At 39.7% G+C, this 20861-nt stretch overlaps 2 protein-coding genes across 3 annotated transcripts; both read right to left on the minus strand.

The window, feature by feature from the left end:
* Positions 1–32: 32 nt before the first annotated feature.
* On the minus strand, positions 33–10351 carry tmem184a (transmembrane protein 184a). Its single transcript, XM_067233254.1, has 9 exons — positions 9954–10351; positions 9372–9596; positions 6680–6845; positions 5516–5606; positions 5092–5167; positions 4202–4293; positions 3855–4024; positions 3457–3654; positions 33–1651 (listed from the first exon to the last, which is right to left on the minus strand). Exons 2-9 carry the CDS (start codon positions 9594–9596, stop codon positions 1425–1427), a joined length of 1245 nt encoding a protein of 414 aa, XP_067089355.1. The 5' UTR covers positions 9954–10351; the 3' UTR covers positions 33–1424.
* A 372-nt stretch (positions 10352–10723) lies between these two features.
* psmg3 (proteasome (prosome, macropain) assembly chaperone 3) lies at positions 10724–11832 on the minus strand. Of its 2 annotated transcripts, none has more exons than XM_067233366.1 (3): positions 11727–11832; positions 11138–11367; positions 10724–11039 (listed from the first exon to the last, which is right to left on the minus strand). In XM_067233366.1, the coding sequence occupies exons 2-3, from the start codon at positions 11345–11347 to the stop codon at positions 10887–10889; spliced, it is 363 nt and encodes a 120-aa protein (XP_067089467.1). In that variant the 5' UTR covers positions 11348–11367; positions 11727–11832; the 3' UTR covers positions 10724–10886. The 2 variants fall into 2 exon arrangements, with proteins under 2 accessions (XP_067089467.1, XP_067089468.1); XM_067233367.1 differs by having other exon boundaries at positions 11766–11811.
* Positions 11833–20861: the final 9029 nt, after the last annotated feature.

Raw genomic sequence — 20861 nt, forward strand, 5'->3', positions numbered from 1 at the left:
AGTTTATATAGGTGCTTCTTTGATCATAAAGCTATTCATCAAATTATTCGTTTATTTTGACATGAGTGCAAAATGTCACAAGGAAAAAGGACATACTAAAATGTAATCTGCAACCAAATACAAATCTAGCAGTCAACATAGCTTCATAATAACTCTACAACGGAAGGGTCACTTCCCAACTTTGTCTGCTTTCCCTGTAAGGCAGCAATCATTGGCACACAAGGGCATCAGAAAATGATCCCATGTCTCCAAACAGCTAATAAAAAAAGTACAATTATTATCTGAGCCCACAACTAGTGGGTTATGTTCCTCTACGCACCAGATACAGTACACACTGTATTACTATTCTTTTTTCCTTGAAACAAAAAATAGAATTAACAAATCATAAACCATCAATGCTCGATATAAATCTGGCTTGTGAAATTACACAAACAATACAACTGGAATACCATGCATTTACACAAATATCAAAAATGTTAACTTAAACAGCTGCTAATAATATAATTGAATCATGCAAGTAATTTCTGTACAACTTTCCACCTAAATAAACTGGAACATCAGATAAGAAGGTATTACAGAAAGTATTTACAATACTGCAGATGTTGCATACATGTAGGATTGTTTTAAAGGCTATTGAACCACTGTGTGAGTCAGCTTAATTATACACTCTATCGCATGCTGAGAAAATTAATGAGAATACCATAACCCTCCAGTTGGTGGGAGCTTGGCTTATCCCCCAATTTGTCCATTGCATGTTAGATACAAAGGATTTCAAAGCGTCAAAGTCTACAGTTTGAAGTGCTTGCTCCAAAGCCAGCATGTCTTTGAAAGAATTCTTCCGTTCGTTGGGGAACCCAACAGAGAACTGCTGAGCAAGTACTTCAAACAAGCAAATGCAAGAGACAGTCCCCGAAGTGCCAGTCCCAGCCATCGCCTGCTTGCTAGGCTCCCTCCTGAAGTCTCACATTAATCAGCCTTTCTTTGAAACTGACATGAATCCGAGAGGACTACATACTTCAGTGGCCAGAGAGCTCATTCACAGCTACTCTGATACAGAATCAGGATCACGACACCCCTGAATAAACTTATGGAAAGAATTGCATAGTTACAGCTATACCTGATATGGTTCAACAGACAGGCTGCCCTCCTGTGGAATTATAACTAGCAGGGAAGAGACAAACCCCACCTCATCATACGAGCCAATTAAAAATCCTCATTTCATCCACCTCTTGATCCTATCTTTGGGTATTATTCATAAAAACAGGACAAAAGTAAAGAGTTCATTTTCCTAACTCAGATGAAACAAGATGGAAATCGAGCACACAGATTCTACCTCAAGTCACGTGCAGCACAAGTGTTTACCTGGGGTGGCGAAGAAAAGCGGACAAACAAACAAGGACACCGCTGGGCAGGCAGACGGCTCCCTAGAACTCGTCGTCGTCGGTGATCAGCATGACTTTGTCAGACTTTCTGGAGCCCTTGCCATTGCCTGTCTTGCCATTCTGGCTGGGCTGCACCACCTCTTGTGTGGATTGCTGGGTATACTGCTGGTAGGCTGGGGAGAAGTTGTGGATGGCATCCTGTACCATATCTCCAGGGTTCATCGTCTCCTTGAGGCCGCTAGAAATGCTCTGCATGGGGGCGTTGTTGTCTACGAAACAAGACATGAACAGCACATCGAACATCACGCCGATACATGCACGGTGTTGGCAACAGATTCAATGTATACACAGCGAGGCCATTATTCTCAGTGCATTTAGAAGAAAAATCCAAAACGATATTGTGATGACATGCAGCTTTGTAGAGATTTTTCTTTCATTTTTTTTGCGGGAAAGCCCCGTTCTGGGAGGTCATGAATGAGTATATACACAGAGGTGACAGGGGAACGGCATAAGTGGAGAACAATATGCGTTCTCTCTCTCCTTACTGTGTTGTCAAGGAAACCGTCTTCATGATCTCAGTGCAGAGAAGCCACAACTATAAGACAGGCTGCATTTAGCCCTACACTTCCAGGGTGCATACCCCAAATCCCAGAGAGTGCCCTGGTGCAAGCAGGCCAGCGCAAACAGACACAAAAGGTTTTAGGGTCAGCATGCGGTGCGTAGTGTACTGCACAGATCCCCTGGAGAGGCAGCAGGGAGGGTTACGTGTTCTTCTGGGTCAGAGATGCGGTTAGGCATGCTCCCCTGAGCTTCTCTTCACAGCTGGCCTGTTCCGCAGGGGCCGGACTCGGGCAGACGTCTGAGAAAGGACAGCCTGGAGGGATGTCAGCCTCTCGGACCTCTACAGTCACAAAACACCTTTCACACAAGGCTGACATTTCTAGACGGATGCAGGGGTGGGAGCAGTGATACAGCAACCCTGACCTCAGTGTCAGCAGCTATATGGGAAGGCAAAATACTTTAATGACGGGCATTCAGGTTCAGAAAATATCATCCAATTTAATTACGGATCATCACATTTTGACCGTTGCTTCTGATATGACAATTTGTCTAACACCTTACTGTGTTTTACTTTCTGTAAAACACAATCAAAATTGCTATATTACTTTTCAGCAGCTGCATTAAAAGGATCATTAACCTAACCCTAACTGAACACCCAAATTATACATTTTTCTGAGCTTACTGAGGGAAAAACTCAGAACATGATGAATAACGTATTCGTATTTATTTTTTTATCTTGAAGGTAGATGAAAGCGATACTTTTACCGCTCAAATGAAATGGAGAACGGACACATTCCACACTTTATCAGCACTTACACATTCCCTTTCTCTCAACACCTCCTTTAGCTGCAGGCCACAGCGGGATTGCTATTGAAGGGAAAAGCGAGCACCAATGATTGATATCTCTGCATAAGGCTCTTTCTTGGTCTCCATTTGTCTTCAGCTCATGTGAACGGTATTGACGTCAGACGGCTACCTCTAGCTCTTTGCTATTCACACTACACTGTAGGCTTCATCTTCCAATCCTGTGCTGTGCTAGCAGCTGTCCTATGAGCCATGAGTAATGATGTATCCCCAGGGGATTGCGGCACCCTTTGCTGACCTCAGGCCCGGCTCAATGCACTGTTCAAAACACTGTTCACCCTGGCCATTCTTCTCCTGCCATTCCCCCCCTGACAGGCTGGAAATGTAGGATGTGGAGTCTAAAAGCATGTACTTTCAGCTCCACCTCCCATACAGAGAAACATAATCCTAATTTTGCTTGGGGTGTGACGGTATACTATATGTGTCATTATATGGTCTATAGTAATGTATGCATGGCCCGTTGTCCTGCACTGTAGCAGAGAGTATTTGTGAATGCAGCAGGTGTACATCAACTGTTATCTGTCCTGTGGCTGAGGGACCACTGCTTGCTGTGGAACATGTCAACCTAATCCTAAAGGGTAAGGTTTATTTAAGCAGCTCGTGTTGCAGGTTATCCACCCAGCAGATGTGTAGGAGAACCGCAAGTTACCTGGCACTTCGTTCTTCTTCTCCTGATACATCGTACAGGTGAAGGCGTAGCGCAGGGCTATGGCAGCAAAGAACATCTCGATACAGATGGTGAAGTTCTGCCAGCCTGCTGCCACCGTACCAGCGCCCACTTCCTGTCCGTCGATGAATAGGGCGTTGGGGATGACCCCACAGCGCTCCAGGATGGCCAGCACCATACCTACACGACATTCCAATGTTTACATCATGCTACGAGTATTATGCTAGCTAACTTAGCCCGGAAGCTAACTCGTACATGGATTTGTATCTTTACATACACAAAGTACAGTGCAGGAATGTTGCAATCCGTTATCTGGATATTAAATGTTATACGCCCATGCCATTATTATATTCAATTAAAGCCTTGATGTACGAGCTTACCTTGCCAGAAGGACAGAAAGATAACAGATTTGATAGTGAGGAACTTGAGGACGGGTTCGTAAGGCCTCAGCAGGTCACTCGTAGCAAAGAAGAAGAGGAAGAGAGCGTAGAGCGACAGGCTGACAGAGAAGTTATAGATAATGGTTATGTAAAGGTAGCCTCCAGTCACACTGCAGAGAAGAACAGAATCAGGCATGAACATTAGCAGACATCTTGACTAGACCTGCTTTGTTTCATAGTCTGCCTTTCATCTACAGCAGAACCAGTGTGGCTTCCTGCCTGCTGACATGTCAAATGTGAACAAGTCAGATGAAGTGAAATGATATGAAATGAAAAATGCTGCTCACTTAAAGTCTCCGTCATGGTATTTGCCAAAGGCCTGCAGGAGGATGGTGATGACAGCCATGATGGGTTTGACAACACAGAACTGCAGAGTTGCCTGGGTAACAATACAGGATGACATGCAAAATGAACACACATGATGACACAATGCATAAAAAAAGAGTTTGCTGTTATTCAGATAGATTTGTCTCCAGGATTAAAATAAACGAGACTATTCTTGAAGCGAAGCAGCCATTAAAGGAATTCTGAAACCAATAGGTCTTTAGACAGAACTGATAAAGTTTCTAACTTGTAATTGTGCTTTAAAATTGAATCATTTATCCTCCTCTGGGTAAACTCAAGTATTGATCTGCCTTGACATCCATTCCCACTGAGACAGAAAATATTTCCTGTTACTTTGGAACTGTGCCGCCAGAGGAACAGCCAAGTTGTGCTTTAAAAACACCCCACGTAGGACTGTCAAAGCACACCAAGTGTTTATCACTTTCCATTTCTGGGGAAAATATATTTTCTTCGTCTAGTCACTGTTTTGTAGACATACCGTTCTGATTCAATTTCCATCACTGTTAGACTCAGAGTCCATGCAGCATCCCAAGACGCTATGAAGGCAGTTCGGAACTGACAGCTCCTATTATTTCTCCATGTTCATTACAGAGCTGATTTTACCTGGCTCAGATTGTTTTTGTTTTCTTTTCTAACCACAGAATGTGATTTGTAGAAAAGTGGACAGCCAATTATAATGGCTGTCATTTTGTCAAAGGGGGTAGACCTAGATAAGAGGCTATATAGGATATTCCTTAAAATTAAAATTTAAAATCCTTTCAACGTACATGAATGCATTTGCATCCAAACGGGGAAGTGTTTAGCATGTTGAGGAGAGGGAAACTTAACTCACCTGTTTACAGAATCTTAAAAAGCCAATAGAGTAGCTCATTCCAACCAAACAGCAGGTACCGTACAGACAGCTTGACCTGGGAGAGGAGAAAGGGTAGAGGAGCTTGAACAAAATCTTCTGCTGTAAAGAAGCACTACTTCTAGTGGTATAATTTGTTTCACTACAGCCCATTTACAAGGTGGAAGCGTAACAGATGTTTCAGGTGGTCTACATTCATGCTGAAAATGCAGTTTCTTTCAAAACAGTTTAAAAGCCTGACTGAGGGCTTTTGTACGCCAACTGTAGCGCAAAGAGAAAAGTACCAAATATCTGAATGGGACTTTTTAGTGGAACTTGCATAACTAGTTTGATGACAAAGGTATCAAGCCATGGTAAGGACTAATACATGAATTTTTTTCAGGAGGATGGGAATGAGTGAACTCACTGAATGGGCTTCCCTCGGATCTCTGACATGATTGCACTCTCTCCCCCGAGATACTCGAAGGACAGGCTCAGGAAATTGTAAATGACAAACGCTGCAATGGAGAGGGAGGATTACTCTCAAACATCATGTTTAGTACGTGATTCCTTGGACATAGACTTCAGAAGTATGTGCAAATATTTCAATAGGCTTATTGTTTAAACTTTTTGCATAAACTGCCGAACAGAGATATTTTTTTATTAATTCTGTGTTCCCTTCCCAATGCTAATAGGCTTAAAGCTTCTGTCCTCGATATCCCATCTAATCTTTTGTTGCTATTTCAGGAAGGCTTAGACAAAGCTAATGCAGGTGGTGTCCACTCAAGATTCACGTCAATGTCTTGCTCTAGGCACTGAAAGTCACTTTAAGAGTTCTCCTACTGTCTGAGGCTGCAAGCAATTGTCATCGACCAATAAAGTTTTTTAAATATGAAATGAATTCCTTAAATAATGTACTTGATTTACAGTTCACCATCTTAAATTACATTCACCTCTGCATCTGTGAAAGTTCTGTGGCATTTTCCTATTCCCTCAGTACATAATGACTATTAAAAAGAAGGAAATTCTAAGAGCATCTGATGGTACATTAATTATTAAATGGGGGACGACTTGTAGCTAGAAAGATGAACATTTCCATTAAGTTTGAATTAAAATACAATTCTTTTATATTACTCCAGAATAAAGAAGCAATCTTCACTTAAATGTATTCTTCCTGCCATCTAAAAAGGACACACGATTAAACCCCCCTCCTTGTAAAAAAAGGTAGAAGGTCTGAAAATAACACCCACTGGGTCAAAACACACCCTGAACAATAGGTCCTCTCACCTAATGGAGAACCAGAGAGAGGTGAGAAAAACAAGTTTGACAAGTGACTTTTTTTGTATAGTATTTTTTTTTTTTTTGGCATCAGAGTGTGCGGGCTAGATATCAGCTTTGCTTGTTTCCTAAACTCACAGAAAAAACCCTCACAGACTAACCACCATTACAGAACCAGAGGGACCCCTCCCATTGCATGCCTGATGCCAGCTGAGACGGTCCATCATGAGGAGAGGTTTGAGGCAACGGTGTTGTGCAGGGGGAGGGGAGGCTGGAAGGGTGAGGTCAGGGTGATGGTGCATGTTTACCATACCTTCATAGCAATCTCGAACGGAGTCAAAGTAGACGTAGTACTGGTCATTGCTGATGAAGAGCAGGCTGAGCCAGGAGTCGAAGGCGTAGACTGGCACGATGAACAGGATACGAATGATGTAACGCTGCTCGTTGGGAACGGTATATGACCTCAGGTGTGTGTAAATCTAGCATGGCATCACAAAGAAATGAAATATAATACCCATGAATCAGACAGGTAAACATGTACAAACCCGTTCTCCAGAGTTACAGATTAGTAATAAAGATCATTCTCCAGGCTGGCTAAAACAGAGGGACCTTTAACATATGTTATTCATAAAGTTTTGAGAAACACAGCACCTGTCTGTAGCTGGGAATATAAGGTAAGAACACAGTTGGTGGGATTTGTTTTCAATTCTTATTCCTGATCAAAGAACAATCAACTCTGCACTAACACTTTCTGTCAATGTGCTTGTGGTCTAATGCTCTCCCTTGGGCGCTAACTAGTTTGACAGGTAATGCTAATTGAATGTAAAATCTCATTATCCAACCATCTATAAAACACTAGCAACATCCATACTAAAATAAATCTAATGTAGCAATTTTGAGCAGCATCCTGGTGTTTACTGGAGTTCTGGCCCACTCAAACAGATGCCTGCACCATGATTAAAAGCCCATTAGAGACTAGCCTCTAGGACTGAATCAGTGAGGGGCAGGGTCATGATGCATTTGGTCCTCTTCAGAAGTGAAGAGTGGCAGGCTGCAGACGGATGTTCTATATTTCATCTGCATGGCTGAGAAAGAGCTGTGATCCTCCAGGCTCCATAATGCTGACTTGACAGTAAGACAGAGCTGTGGCATGTGTAATGGCTTGAGTCAGACTGCAGCAGAGCCGTTGGCCCAGTTGGGCCCTAGCTGACTCAAGTCAGGCTGTACTAGGTTATAACTCTGTTACCCCTTCATTCTGACAGCTCTGAGCTTGTACGTGTCCATGTTCGACCAAAAATGAATCTGTGTCCAAGCCTGTGAGAATGTTGTGGTGTCACTGTCCATGATGACTGTGCCACAAAAAAACATAGAAGCAAAGTAGAAGCAGGGTTTATAGGTTATAATGATGAGTTTAGTGATTTATTGACTAATTTCAAATCACACAAGGTCTGATGATTTATGTAACCTTTTTATACAATCAGTGCCTTCCCTCACCCTATAGCTCTACATTTCTTGCAGTACTTGAAGCAAAGGAACATATAAGGTCGAGGTATATCAGAGTTCACATACGGAACCGAAGGATACCACCCCAGAGAACAACTTGAGGAGGAAATCAAACGAAGTGGCGGAATACTAAACCTTCTTCTGAAGGGTATTATACTCTCCCTAGATGCATATGCACGTCTTATGTAAATCTTCCAGCGCTTGCTAGGACTCATGACATGTAAAATAGTTCAGGAAATGCATGGAAATGTTTTGCGTATCGCAGAGAAAGAAAGTGTTGTTTCTGTTCAGCTACAACACTGTACTGCCATGGATTTCAGTGTCCCTGCTAGGTAGATGATAGCTGTCCCCAAAAGGTTTGAGTTACATCCCTGGTTTCAAGATAGTTAGTTGTTGTAAGCATCCAAACATGACCCACTCCACAGTTAATATAGTGGCCACATTTAGGCTTGAACTTCATAATGAAGTACTCAGGAGAACAACGATGAACAATACAGAGGACATTCTCGTACAGGGATGTGACCTTTTGAATGCAATCATATTGAACTCAAGCCAACACAAAAGGATTCCCTGGAGCCCTTCTGTCTATCCGGCTTGGAAGGTTGAAGGCAAGCATATTTAGCAGGCAAGTTTATCGGTTTATCAGCACAATGTGAGAGCCTTCTCCACTGCTGCATGGCATCAAAACACAACACATTCATCTTCTGCTGATAGGATCATGTTTTAGTAGGACTATCATTTATGGCGATGCTGTAAATGTGACCTCTGTATCGCATGAACTTCCTTGCTGATAAAAGATCACACGCCATTCAACAGTGCTCTCCACTGTTAATGAAACCAGAGTTTGATGATAAGCTATCGACATTGTCTCTCAAACAAAAAGGACTCTCTTATAGCAGTAACGGAAAAACAACCTTGAACGTATGCTCGGAATCATAGTGCTTGGTTGGACCTATGTTCTGGCTAGCTGCTAATCGATTACTGCTCTGTTTGCATTGTGCTCTTATCAGTTAGAATGGCATGAGACGCCCTGTATTACAGTCATAGTTAAAAGGAGGAGCTTGTATTAAACAACACTTGCCACAGATTAATGGCTCTAGTAGTGACAAGAAACAGACAGCAACACCCTGTACATTTTGTTTGTTTTTTTAAACAAAGGACATATTTTAACTCCTTATTGTGACTGTTGGTCTACAAAGTTGTAGCACAAAGTTGAGGTAACAGTGAGGATAAAGTATTTATGTCTGGTCATTATCTGACACTGACACACAATACTGCATTAAAGTGAAAATCATGATATTGTTTGACATGTCCTCCGGCAAGGGTGGAGAGAACCAGAGTTTCCCTCGTAGCTCCTATTACTCATTTGCATTTATTTAACTACAGTAAAGTTTTCTTAAAGGCTGCTCCCAACCCATTTGCCACATGGTGTGCTGTGATTTCTGAGTGCAAGCAGCCAGCCAAATTCAAAACATTGAAAGTTGAAGATGAATGAGGCCTACCTGATGGCAAGTGATCATAAGTGCGGACCACACAAATATCCCTGACAACACTTGAGCAGCTGTAGTGTTGAGAAACATTTGATCCTCTATTATTGATCCATTCCCTGTCCGGATAATAGTCATGTTGGAGATGTCTGACTTGTCTGGCAGGATAGGTGCTGCTAGATGTACAATTGTATCATTTTCTGAGGAACTTGGATCCATGTACTTCAAAGAGATGTTCATCTGAAACATAACATTGTTTTGGTGAAGTAAGAATGTCATAATTGCATTTGTGTAATAATATTTTACAATTACTGTTAATGGCAGAGAAACTTTGTCTTAAGGGTCATTGGACACCAAGTCAACACTCAAAGAAATTAGTCTGTTAGGATCAACTGTTTACTGTTAGGATAAACAATAGCTCTTTACAACTAGTGTTTCAGAAGGCTATACGAATGAGGCTGCGCACGGCTTCCACTACCTTAGCCTTCACTACGCGCACCACACCTGTTGAACATTTAAGTTCTATATTACCAACATATTAGGAGTTTTCTTAAATAAGTTCATACATTTTGTTTTTCAAAAGCATATACAGCTTACCTTGCTCAGATTGGCTTCTTAAACAGATTGTGTCCTTTGAATAAGTTCAACTTTGAAGAATACAATTTAATGGCACGACAAAGTGACTGTTGAGAACTTGCCACCATCAAATAAACATTATTTGTTTTTCAAACTAAAACTCAATTCGACTGACAATGTGAAAAGTCGGCGTTGTCATTAACAAATGGCCACGGGTCGATGGAACCTGAGAGAATGCAACACTTCCTTCCTTGTTCAGAGCACAGGTAGACACCGCTGTTTTGAGGTCGAAGTCCACTACCGATTGGATATTCACACACGACATAAGTAATGTTCAGACTAATATATGAAAAAGGGATACATTGTCCTTAATGTGTGAACTCGTATCCCAAGACTGCATTATCAATTTCAAGTAAACACATTGAGGTAGATGGATGTCACGTCATGTGACACTGCAGGTAAGCGACATAAGTAGGCTGTAATGTAACCGCCTCCTTGCTTGTAGGTCTATGTGCACCAGATTCTCTGCGTGACACTGAATTAAGAGGTCAATGAGATTTCTGCTTGACTGTAATCCTATAAAATTTGATTGTATGACCACCGGGAGCTGTGTAGGCTAAATCTTAATTCTACAGAATGTAATGATACCTTAGAACAGTACGCTATACAAAATAAAGATAATGTAATTAATTTTGATTATTATTAGGCTATTATTAGTCTTTGTGTGTGTGTGTGGTGGGGCATATGCCATACATTCAAATAAATGCTGTATCATAATGTGGACACTTAAATACAAATACATACATTTTTATTCCTCTGAAACAATGACAATTGCATGATGCTCTCCAGCCGTCATGTCCTTCCATAGCCTACTAACCATACCATGTATCTGCATTATACAACAAAATACAAAATAACCCTAGGGTTTAAAGGGAAACATTTATTTTCCCTATGTCACCAGACTTGACAACTTTTTATAACATCCTTCATGTCCTTTATGGAGTCAATGGAGTAGTCCTTGAGTGCCAATCCCAGTAGAACAGGTCTGTTGCCAGCCTCCTGAGCCACAAAGGTTGCCAGGTTTTTTGCACAAACATGTGTCAAAGCCTGCAGAATGACAAAAACAAACCAGGAAACCACACTGTTGTATTAAAAATCCAACAGAAAATGTATTAACAGTTGTCAAACATATAAGAAATCCTTACCTCATCTTTTCCAAGCAGGACTTTGGTGGTGAACATTGAATTGCTTATGTCATTCGACTTTGAATCAGGTGTGACAGATACTAACGTTCCAATCTTTCCGTACTGTGTGAGAACTACAAATATGTAGTTGCTGAATTCGGTGCAAACAACCTGGGTGGAAATCCCATTGATCGTTTTTTCTGTCTGCTTTGATTTGATGAGGCTTGTCATTTTTCTTGTCACTTTTCACTCTGAAAAAAATCCAAGCGTGTACTTTATTACCTTGGCATACATGTTGTACTGTAGCCTACACTTCCATTTACGTTTAACACATGCTAAAGATAAGCGCAAGATAGGCAACTATCTACTGATAATCGTTACGTATTTGAACTCTTTAAAAACTGACACCTTTCTTTGTTTAGAAAAATACCACACATGCACAAATGGGTTGTTTGATACAGTATAGATAGACTAGCATGCTCATTCTCAATGCATCTTGTTAGCTATAGCTAGCGGTAGCATCTTGTTTCCTGTGACTAAGTCCGTAATACACTCCCTCGGTGATATTGTGGCATGAATAGTTAATCGGTAGAAACTAGGATACACTAACCATGCACTCAGACATTAAATAATCTCCAACAGTCGTTACTTTACAAATTCCTCGGTTGGAGTCTAGGCATGCCACTTCCGCATACAACTTCCGCGCACACTTCAGCAGTTGCGCAGAATGAGCTTTAAAAATAGACGCTCATACAATAATATTTCACAATGAATTTGTATCTTGATGTTTTTGTTTAAGCTACATTAGGCTACTGGAGACATGACCTTACTTTAACCTACATTTCTATAGTTTACTAACAACCACTTACAAGACACGAGACTAACTAAGGACGGTCAAATTAACTATTGATTCATTCAAAAGCCTTTCGGGAAATCAGCTGTTCGGAAGTTTCTCTACCTATCAACTCTATGTGAGGCTTTCACATGTTCATACTTTCGCTTGAACACTTTCGCTGAGTGTGGTATTTATACATTTTACATTATGTGTCATGTTCACTGAAATAGATCGAATCTGCCTGATGCTCCACTTGGAAACAATTACAAAGCTAGCAGTGAGAAGGACAAGCTGGTTCCTTTCATTTGACTGATGATGTGTGCCAGGCCTTCCAGTCTGAATCCCTTTTTTCATCCCCGTTACTGCTTAAACAGTACCTGTATGACAGTTATTTTAAGAAAGGCTATTAAATTGAGCAATATAGGCTATAATGGAACCCATATAACAAATATCTTCCCTTTTGTAAAGTAGAAATTAAGCTATTTTCAAACGAGCTTATATCTCTTAAACCCATCTTTACCCTGTTACATCGCAAAACCATTTATTACATTATGGATTTTACTTGCTCCAGGAAGGCAGAGAAGTAATATCTTAGAAGACCCCAATCATGCATATCAAAAGTTGTTCATGAATACCTGCTGTAGTAAGCCCTATCTCTTTAATATCTGTTTTATGTTCTTGTAGACATTTGTATTGCTTCTCAACCCTTTATGTGATAGGGAAGATAAGCTTGATTATTTGGCAGAATTTAATTAAAAGTACATCTCATTTTATTGTAACTTGGAGATTACAGCATAGACCTATACCTACTGTGAATGGCCTCAGTTCTTAGCTGTAAATTCTAATATTTAGCAGTTGTAAAGTTGGTTTAATGATACAGGAATTATTGGCATGATTGAGGTTCGGAATCCACTGAATGACTCCATTAATGGGTGACAATACTTAGGGCAGTATAGTGGCTACTTAATTGTCACCTTTATTTGCCAGGGATGCATTGTTTATGCATTGCGTTTACTAGATGTCATACCAGTTGTCGATCACAGGTAAGAAAAGTGACCCAGTCTATTCCTTTTACTCAACATGCAATGAACTATAGCACTTTATTTATCCCTGGCGTGAAGGGGGTGTCTGTAGGATATGGAAATAAAATAGCATAAAATACAATATAGATCTACAATATACAGTAGTGGAAGTGCAGTTAATCCTTAGCGTGTCTAGTAAGTGTAAATATGCCTAACGTGTGCCACATAATAGTGAACTCACCAATTCAATAACTTTACAACTGTGTTGTACTAATGGCATGTCATACCCAGTCCAAACATCTTCCTTCTCTCTCTCTCTCTGTTTTTCTCTCTCTCTCTCTCTCCCTCACTGCCGCTCCTTTACGCTCTCTTTCCCACTCTGGTAAACAGACACACATACATAAACATAACAGTTTGACATGTCAAAATGTCATCCTAAATGTGAGTAATTATCTCTTAATTGTAAGACTTCACTTCCTTCCCATCACCACACAGCATTTGAAATTTACATTTAAAATTGTTCTCTTTGTGTATCTAGCTCATCAAGTCTCTTCGATAGGGTTTGAATGGATATTATGTGCTCTTTCCTTCTTTGAATGACAACCTGCATGAAAATTGTGTGATTTAATTATTTTTATCTGTGAAAGAGGATTCAAAATGCTTCATGAGCGCTGAACAATGTGTTTAATTGAAATTGCTTTCCTTGCATCTGGAATATAACTTCAGGGAGTCATTTACTGAAGTATATTGGGAAGAATGGTGTGGCTTCTCTTCATAGTTTTGTACAGCAATAGAAAGAAACACACACACACACACACACACATTCCCCTTGTGGCCACTAGAGTGCTGTGCTGTATTGCACATAGAACTCTGAAGCTCAGTTTCAGAAAAAACCTGTGCTACGAGCAACTATGGCTCTGTAACTTTCATCCCTAGTACTATGGGATCATATATATCCCAAACAAAAGCAGCAGAAGGCCTTTCTTAAGGAGGGATGGTGAATTCCATTTTAGGATAGTCTTATCATATGCATGACGTTGTTGTATATTGCCTGTCTCCAACTTCCAAAGATGAGTTTACCCTCCATATGCAGTGTTTTGAGGGTGCTGTTGTACTGTTTATAAACTCAACAGAGACATAGGACCACACAGAATCGGCATATAGTTGGAAAGTGACATTTTCATAGTGGTACTAGCTTGGCTTTAAGTTCTAGTTCACTGCTGAACCCCATAAGATGTTATCCTAAAGTTATGTTAATTGTTTGATATGTTGCAGTATTCACATTATTCCAATGCAGGTACGGTATGTTTTGTCTTATTATTAGTGACTGCTTATCAGTCACTAGTAATCCGAGTTTGCACTTCACTTCGCTGTTACCAGGGTAATGATTCCCCTCATTATCTTGACTAAAGCTGCTCTGCTTCTCGTGCTCAGGTCAGAACAATAAGCCACTCTAAGCACCAAATCTTGACCTCAAAGGACCAGGCCAACAGTTAGTTACAGTGCTCAAATGATAATTTGCTGGCAAATATTCATGTTGCATGAAAATTACTGTTCCTATTCAAAATAGAGCACAGTCTTTGCCTTGTGTGTGGCAGTTAATCATTGTTACAGGCCACTATTACCTCTTATCTTAGTTTACGGCTGCCTCTGTTTATTTTACAGGGTGAGAGCTCTCGCAATTACGGAAACATGGTTACTGTGAGATGGCATCAGTGTCAGTCCCCTTAGAGTAAGAAGAAATTAATGAGTTTCCATGACACCTTCCAAATAGTTTGGTTGATGAGTTCATTAACCGTAATCTATTTCAAATGCCTCTTGACATGTGTATGTAAATTAAACTAAAGCAGTAAGCCCTTTGGTATTGTTTAAAATCTTCAAGGTATCTGTAATACCTGATTAATTTAAAGAACTTTGTTAGTTTGTGCCACTGAGTGTCTTGCTGAATTATGATGCAGCACCTCATTAAAATAAAAATTGCTCCATGGCATTATTAACAATTACATTGACGTGCATGCTTTGAAATATTCAGAGCAATTAATATAAACCTTCAGTTAGCCTATCTGAAGTGCTTTCATATAATTAAATATTGATTCATTAATAACCTGTGAATGATTACATGATACTGTACATGGACAGCTTTGTCATTGGTTTGAATGTACAGCAGTCGAGAAAGGTAAGATGTTTCTGCATGCTCATTTATTATTGAATGCCTGGAGTTGTGTTGGTATAGTATGATCACAGTCTAGCCTCGTTCTTACCACCACACAACTTCAAGCTATGCCTTTCAAATCATAGCTCTTTGTCCGCCCTCTACAGCTGTATGGTAATAATATTTTCACTAGATTCATGTTGCCCCTCCAGTCCTGACAGTTGTCAACACTGACCCATATGGCACTGTTTGAAGTCAATTTGGTTGTTGTGGCTCTTTCGTGATTGTTGTTAATTTATGATCTCCTGCCCTGTTTTCCCAAGCTCAGTATTCACAGGCTTGTTTAGCTTTATTGCACCTCTAAATGTTAATTTCAAATGAAGACAATTAAAGCACTATATCTGTGTCCCTAGGTATTCTCTGAAACACTAGCCGAATCCAAAAGCAGCTCACTACTAAGAAGTCTCAAGGTGGCTACATTTTTAATGACTTTTGGTTTTTAATTGAACATGCTGAGACATTCTGAAAGCCCTGGAGAGGCTGAGAATGAGGAGATTTTGAATGTGGAGCATGGTATCGCCTGTTTTATTCTCTCTATTCTCTCAACGTATAATAGATTACTTAATTTCCAGAGATTCGCTATCTCTGATTAAGATAAGATTTGCAAACACAAATGAAGAGTGCAGAGGGAGGTAAACGAAGGTGGTAAATAAAAAATATCTGAGGTGGGGTGTTGTATACAGTAAAATAAATTAAAATACATACTATAGTATTGCAAGCTCAAGTTTGAGTTGAGTTTCATCCTTATGTCTCGGTGAGTTGTGCATCTGATTACACACTGTGATGAATGTGTTTTATCAAGAGATCATTAGTGAGGCGTCTGTGCTCTTCAGAGTTTGATGTCAGCCTGTGACTCAGGGGCTTAGCCAAAATGAGTGGAACCTTGAATCAATCAATGAATAAAACAAAACGGGTAGCTTCTGTGAGAATTCTTGCTTTTCATTTTCTTCCCAGATCAGACCCTACGCCCTTCTAAATGTTTCAGTAGTCTCAAAGTTGCTACTTAGCCAGGTTGTCTCCTCAGAAAAAAAAAATCTGTTGTCTGTCCCACCCCTCCCTCCGCCTGGTAGGAGAGTGGCTGAAGGGGTTTCTTTAGAAGACGGAAAAAGCTATTAATTACCGATATGGTCTCAAAGCAGGGCCACAGCGCCAGGTAAATGAGATTCAGAAGGAACAGCTGCAGCTTCTCATCTCCTGTGCCCTCCATTCTTAGAGGAGGAAAAACAGGGGGACAGCTTTGGGACTGGACCAGAGAAATGAATGCTTTTTGGAAAGTGGCTGTTTTGTTGATATATGTGATCAATACTGCTTGTTATTGGTATGGCTTCAGAAAAATATTTCCTAAATCTACTAAGACATTCCCATGATATGTATTTGCACTACTTGAAGATTCTTATTATGCCTCATAAAGATTGAATCCGCGATTGAATTCTGGCACTACTCTTGTGTGTCAGCATTTTATACAAATATCTATTATTACAAAAGACAAAAAAAACTCACTCTTGACATATATATCATATATGTCTACACATTTATCAAGAATTTGTAAATTCCCCAACCCCATTAACTTCGACACCAAACACCATTGCTCATTAGGATGCTATTCCAGATAATCAGTATCTTGACAATCATCATGACTTGATGAATGCATTGGGATCATTTCACAATTTTTTGTTTGCGGGCATAATAGGCCCAATATTTTACAGTGACACTGCACCATCTTTGAAGGCAGGCCATCTTAAATTCATACATCAATCTGACCCTCTCTGTTTGATGATTGGGCGGCATTTTGTGCAGACTGAGTCCAGGTGTGGTGACATGTCTGTAATTCTGCCTCCGCGTTATTTACAGCAGAGCCTGGCTCCCAAATACATTACACACATCTGGGAAAAGGTCATGGAGAAAGATGGAGAGCAGTGCTAAATTGCCTCTCCATCACATCTTCGTCTTTTATGTTGCCAAGTCATATAGTCATATTTGGCCATTGTGAGGTAATGGCTCTGACTGAGTATGAGCACTTTGACTGGTTTTACATTAATCTGCCTACTTCATTTACACTGTTCGCTGAATTCATTGTATACGCATCTCAATGGGATGGTACTTTTCTTCATTAATCAATAACATCTTGTCTACAAGACTATGATGATGAGTTTCAAGATGCTCATTCAAGATGAATAATTATTGGCATGTTTCACAGTATGCTTGTATTGCTTAAAACTATAGAAAATATCCTGAGTTCTTGACAATAATGAAATTAGGTGACTGGAGGTATTACAAGGAAGAAGGAATCCGCCCTATACTGTAAATGACATTATATGATTAATGCTCTAGCTTTTCTTGTCTGTGGTTTACAATGGTTTGGACTTGATTGAAATCAAGGGCTGTGTATGTTTTACCTGGACATGAGATGAATGACTTTTTCCTCATTTCCTCTCAAGGTTGGTGGTCCACTCCCATGGGATGTGCAGTGCCATTGGAGAGTCAGGCCTAAACACAGGGCTGTATGTTTCAACAAGACACGCAGTGACCTTGCTTGATACCAGAGGGCAATTAAAGATCACAGACATCTCTCTCTACAGTATACACAATTTAAGGCTGAGAGTTATGGTGGCTGTAGATGTTTGTCCTTCAAGGCACCCAAAATGTTGATTGCCATAGTATTACAACATTAAGACATTTATAGGAAAAGCTATTGGAAATGGCACAAACCAGTCTTACAGATTACACTGTAATTCAGAAAGTATCAGTTTAAATAAGTATTTCATCTTGACCATGCACCCAAAAAATACTTAATGTTTATTGAGCAGTAAGCATAGTTTAATAGACACACAAAACAAAAAAAGCATTGTATTTAATTGGATCATTTCATAAAATTCTAAAATGTGTACAGTTGGATGCATCAGAATTTGAAACTCTTGATACCAATGTATTATTTGCATACCTGAGCTGCTTCGAAAAGCACAATCTGTTAAATTGGGATTGTCTGAATTGGTGTTACTCAGCAAAGAAAGCTTCCTGCAAGCCTGATTTTGAATTTTCCTGCAGCGCTCCACTAAATTAACTATGGTGGAGGCAGCAATTTGGAAGGGGAGTGCAGAGCTTGTCATCGGTCACAAAGGCATCGGGACATCAGTGTATGTCCTGAATAGGAGGAGGGTGGCTGAGGGCTGATGGAGTTGGGGGAAGAGGGGTTTGCTACCACATTGCCCCTCTGTAGTGGTTGCTTTGGTTGGAGCCTGTTTTGAAAAGATTTCCACCTAAGCCATAAAGATTCAAGGCCATGTTTTCTCAAGTGTACTTGTGGTCTAGAGCTTCCCTGGCAGTGGGAACATAAATCTGTCTGTTTAATGTGCTCAGTGAACAGGAACATTATGTTTGACTTCACCTGTTCTTATCTACCCCTTGGTAGTATCCTTCTCGCTCTTTATTTTTAACAGCATTCATGTGATTCAATTATTCTTATAAAGCCTACCACAGAATATGAAATGGTTTTCCATTGAAGGCTATAGATAAGTTAAGATTATAACATTTCAAATAAATCCTCAAACCTGAAATGTTATGAGACAATGCAATGACCCACAAGAGACATATAAGACAATTTGAAGCAATATTTGATTTGGTTCATATCAATCTCAGTTACTGTAAAAACATACTGGCATTAGTTTATTGTCAAAAGGTTCGCCTCAAGTTCATATTATCCATCTATTGTGAAGTGCCTGTGAAGTGCCTTTAGGTTGAATTGCTATGGCAATTATAAGTCGCTCTGGATAAGAGCGTCTGCTAAATGTAAATGTAATGTAAATGAATTGATCTTTGCCATTTGTGTTGTCTTTTTATCCTCTTACAAACTTTGCATAATGGCATTTGAATCAAGGTTTCCTCATATTTTGAACTCTTTCAATAGTTTGGCTTTTATGATTGAGATCAAACTCCTGGTACTCAGTATTTTATACATGCCAAATACCTTGCTGGTCCCCAAACTCTGACAAAAAGTAATCTACAAAACCAAACATCTCATCTGCTCTAGAACTACTATGGATTGCACAGCAATGCGGGAGGCCCTCAGAAAAATGCACACTTCATACCCTCACATCTACTGTACCATTCACCCAATAAAATCAGTCTGTTTGGAATGGTTTATTTTTCCCACCAATGTCCCAAGAGACCAATACCACAGCAGACCGTTTCTTATCACTACAAATCAGAAAGACAAGTTTCAACTTGCTAAATCAAGCAGATCTTTCCATTTCTTGTACCCTAGTCAATGCACGGGTTCAGTGCTGGCATGTCTAAGTGAGCCATTTACAAGCCTCGGCTTATTTGATATAACTTCGAAGGAATGCTGAACTTCTTCTGCTATTATTAAAGTGGTGACTATTATCGTCCCTTTCAGATCCCTCACAGATGTGCTCTAATACTTAGAGCTAAGACTCACATAATTACTGGTGTGGTCTAGTGTCGCTTCACAAGGTCTAATGATGTAATAGCTTTAAGACAGAAATGTATTGGACAAGTATCAGCTTTTATATGAAATATCAATAAAACATTTCTGAGTTTCCAAGTAAACAAGTGCAATAAATGTGCAGAATCTTGTCAGGTTTTGCCAGATGAACAATAAACAAAACACGTTTTGATGATTATGGTGTACTTTGTTCTAAAGTTCCTCTTACATTTTAGTTTATTTTCATTATGGCATATAAAAAGACGTTTCTGTCGGGTGTTCCACAGTGTTCCAAACTCGCTTCTATTGATGTTACAACAGGTTAGAAGGTAACAAACCCCATGTGGTTAAAATGGATGTGCAGAATGGTGTTGCTATGGTAGTGGATGCATGCTAGAACATGTCGTAAACATTTAGAAATATCACACAGACAGAAATTATCAGCAAAACCAACGTAGGTGGATTTGTACCTTATGTTTTCATCCTCCTCCAGTTGAGTCATGTTTGTCTGTAATTTAGACCCTATGAGAAATTAACAGCTGCAGCGTTACTAAACATCAGCTTCATGAAAAAAATTTTTTGTCTATCAACTTAATGGAAAAAAACACTTTGAGGAAAGTATACTTATTTAAAGTGAATAGGCATACACATTGTACAATCAACATTTATTTTCAGAGTCTGAGTCATGGGAGGGCAATGAGATATGCAGAAACAGGAATGGGCAGGCTTTTGATGTTCAGATATCTTTCTTATAATTTGATTGCATATACATTTACAAACAATACTATATTTATCATAAAACAATTGAGGGAAATTGTTTTTCAACAAACAATTATTGAAGTTTCACATTCTACAGCTTAACATTTTGCAGAGAGCAACAAACAAGCAAACAAACCAAATTTGTTTTATTTCAGTTTTGAAATAATATGGAAACAGCTGAAATATTCATGTTTGTAGAACACAGGCACTTGAAAAGGTATGCAGAAGAGTTTTTGTCAAACTCAATCAAAACAGACGAGGAAATTGTGGAAACTGAAGGACTATAATTGACAATTCAAGTGTGTGCTGTTGGTTTAGAGTTTCTAGCTAATCAACAAAATAGAGGCATTATATTAGATTGTTTGCTGTATTTTGGCCCATGAACAGGAACCCTTGTGTTATTTTAAGAATGAAGGCATCCCATATTGACTCTCGAGCACTCACAATGATTAGCCATTACATAACCTCAAGCAATG

This window comes from Osmerus mordax, chromosome 3 (genome assembly GCF_038355195.1).
Source record: "Osmerus mordax isolate fOsmMor3 chromosome 3, fOsmMor3.pri, whole genome shotgun sequence".
Taxonomy (NCBI): domain Eukaryota; kingdom Metazoa; phylum Chordata; class Actinopteri; order Osmeriformes; family Osmeridae; genus Osmerus; species Osmerus mordax.

Excerpts from the sequence above, each read along its gene's own strand:
- tmem184a (XM_067233254.1), bottom strand. The coding sequence starts at position 9,596 with ATGAACATCTCTTTGAAGTACATGGATCCAAGTTCCTCAGAAAATGAT. Across the intron at positions 3,655-3,854 it reads CTTTCTGTCCTTCTGGCAAG|GTATGGTGCTGGCCATCCTG; the intron begins GTAAGCTCGTAC and ends AATGTCGTGTAG. Across the intron at positions 1,652-3,456 it reads GAAGAAGAACGAAGTGCCAG|ACAACAACGCCCCCATGCAG; the intron begins GTAACTTGCGGT and ends CTTGTTTCGTAG.
- psmg3 (XM_067233366.1), bottom strand. The coding sequence starts at position 11,347 with ATGACAAGCCTCATCAAATCAAAGCAGACAGAAAAAACGATCAATGGG. Across the intron at positions 11,040-11,137 it reads TCCTGCTTGGAAAAGATGAG|GCTTTGACACATGTTTGTGC; the intron begins GTAAGGATTTCT and ends GTCATTCTGCAG.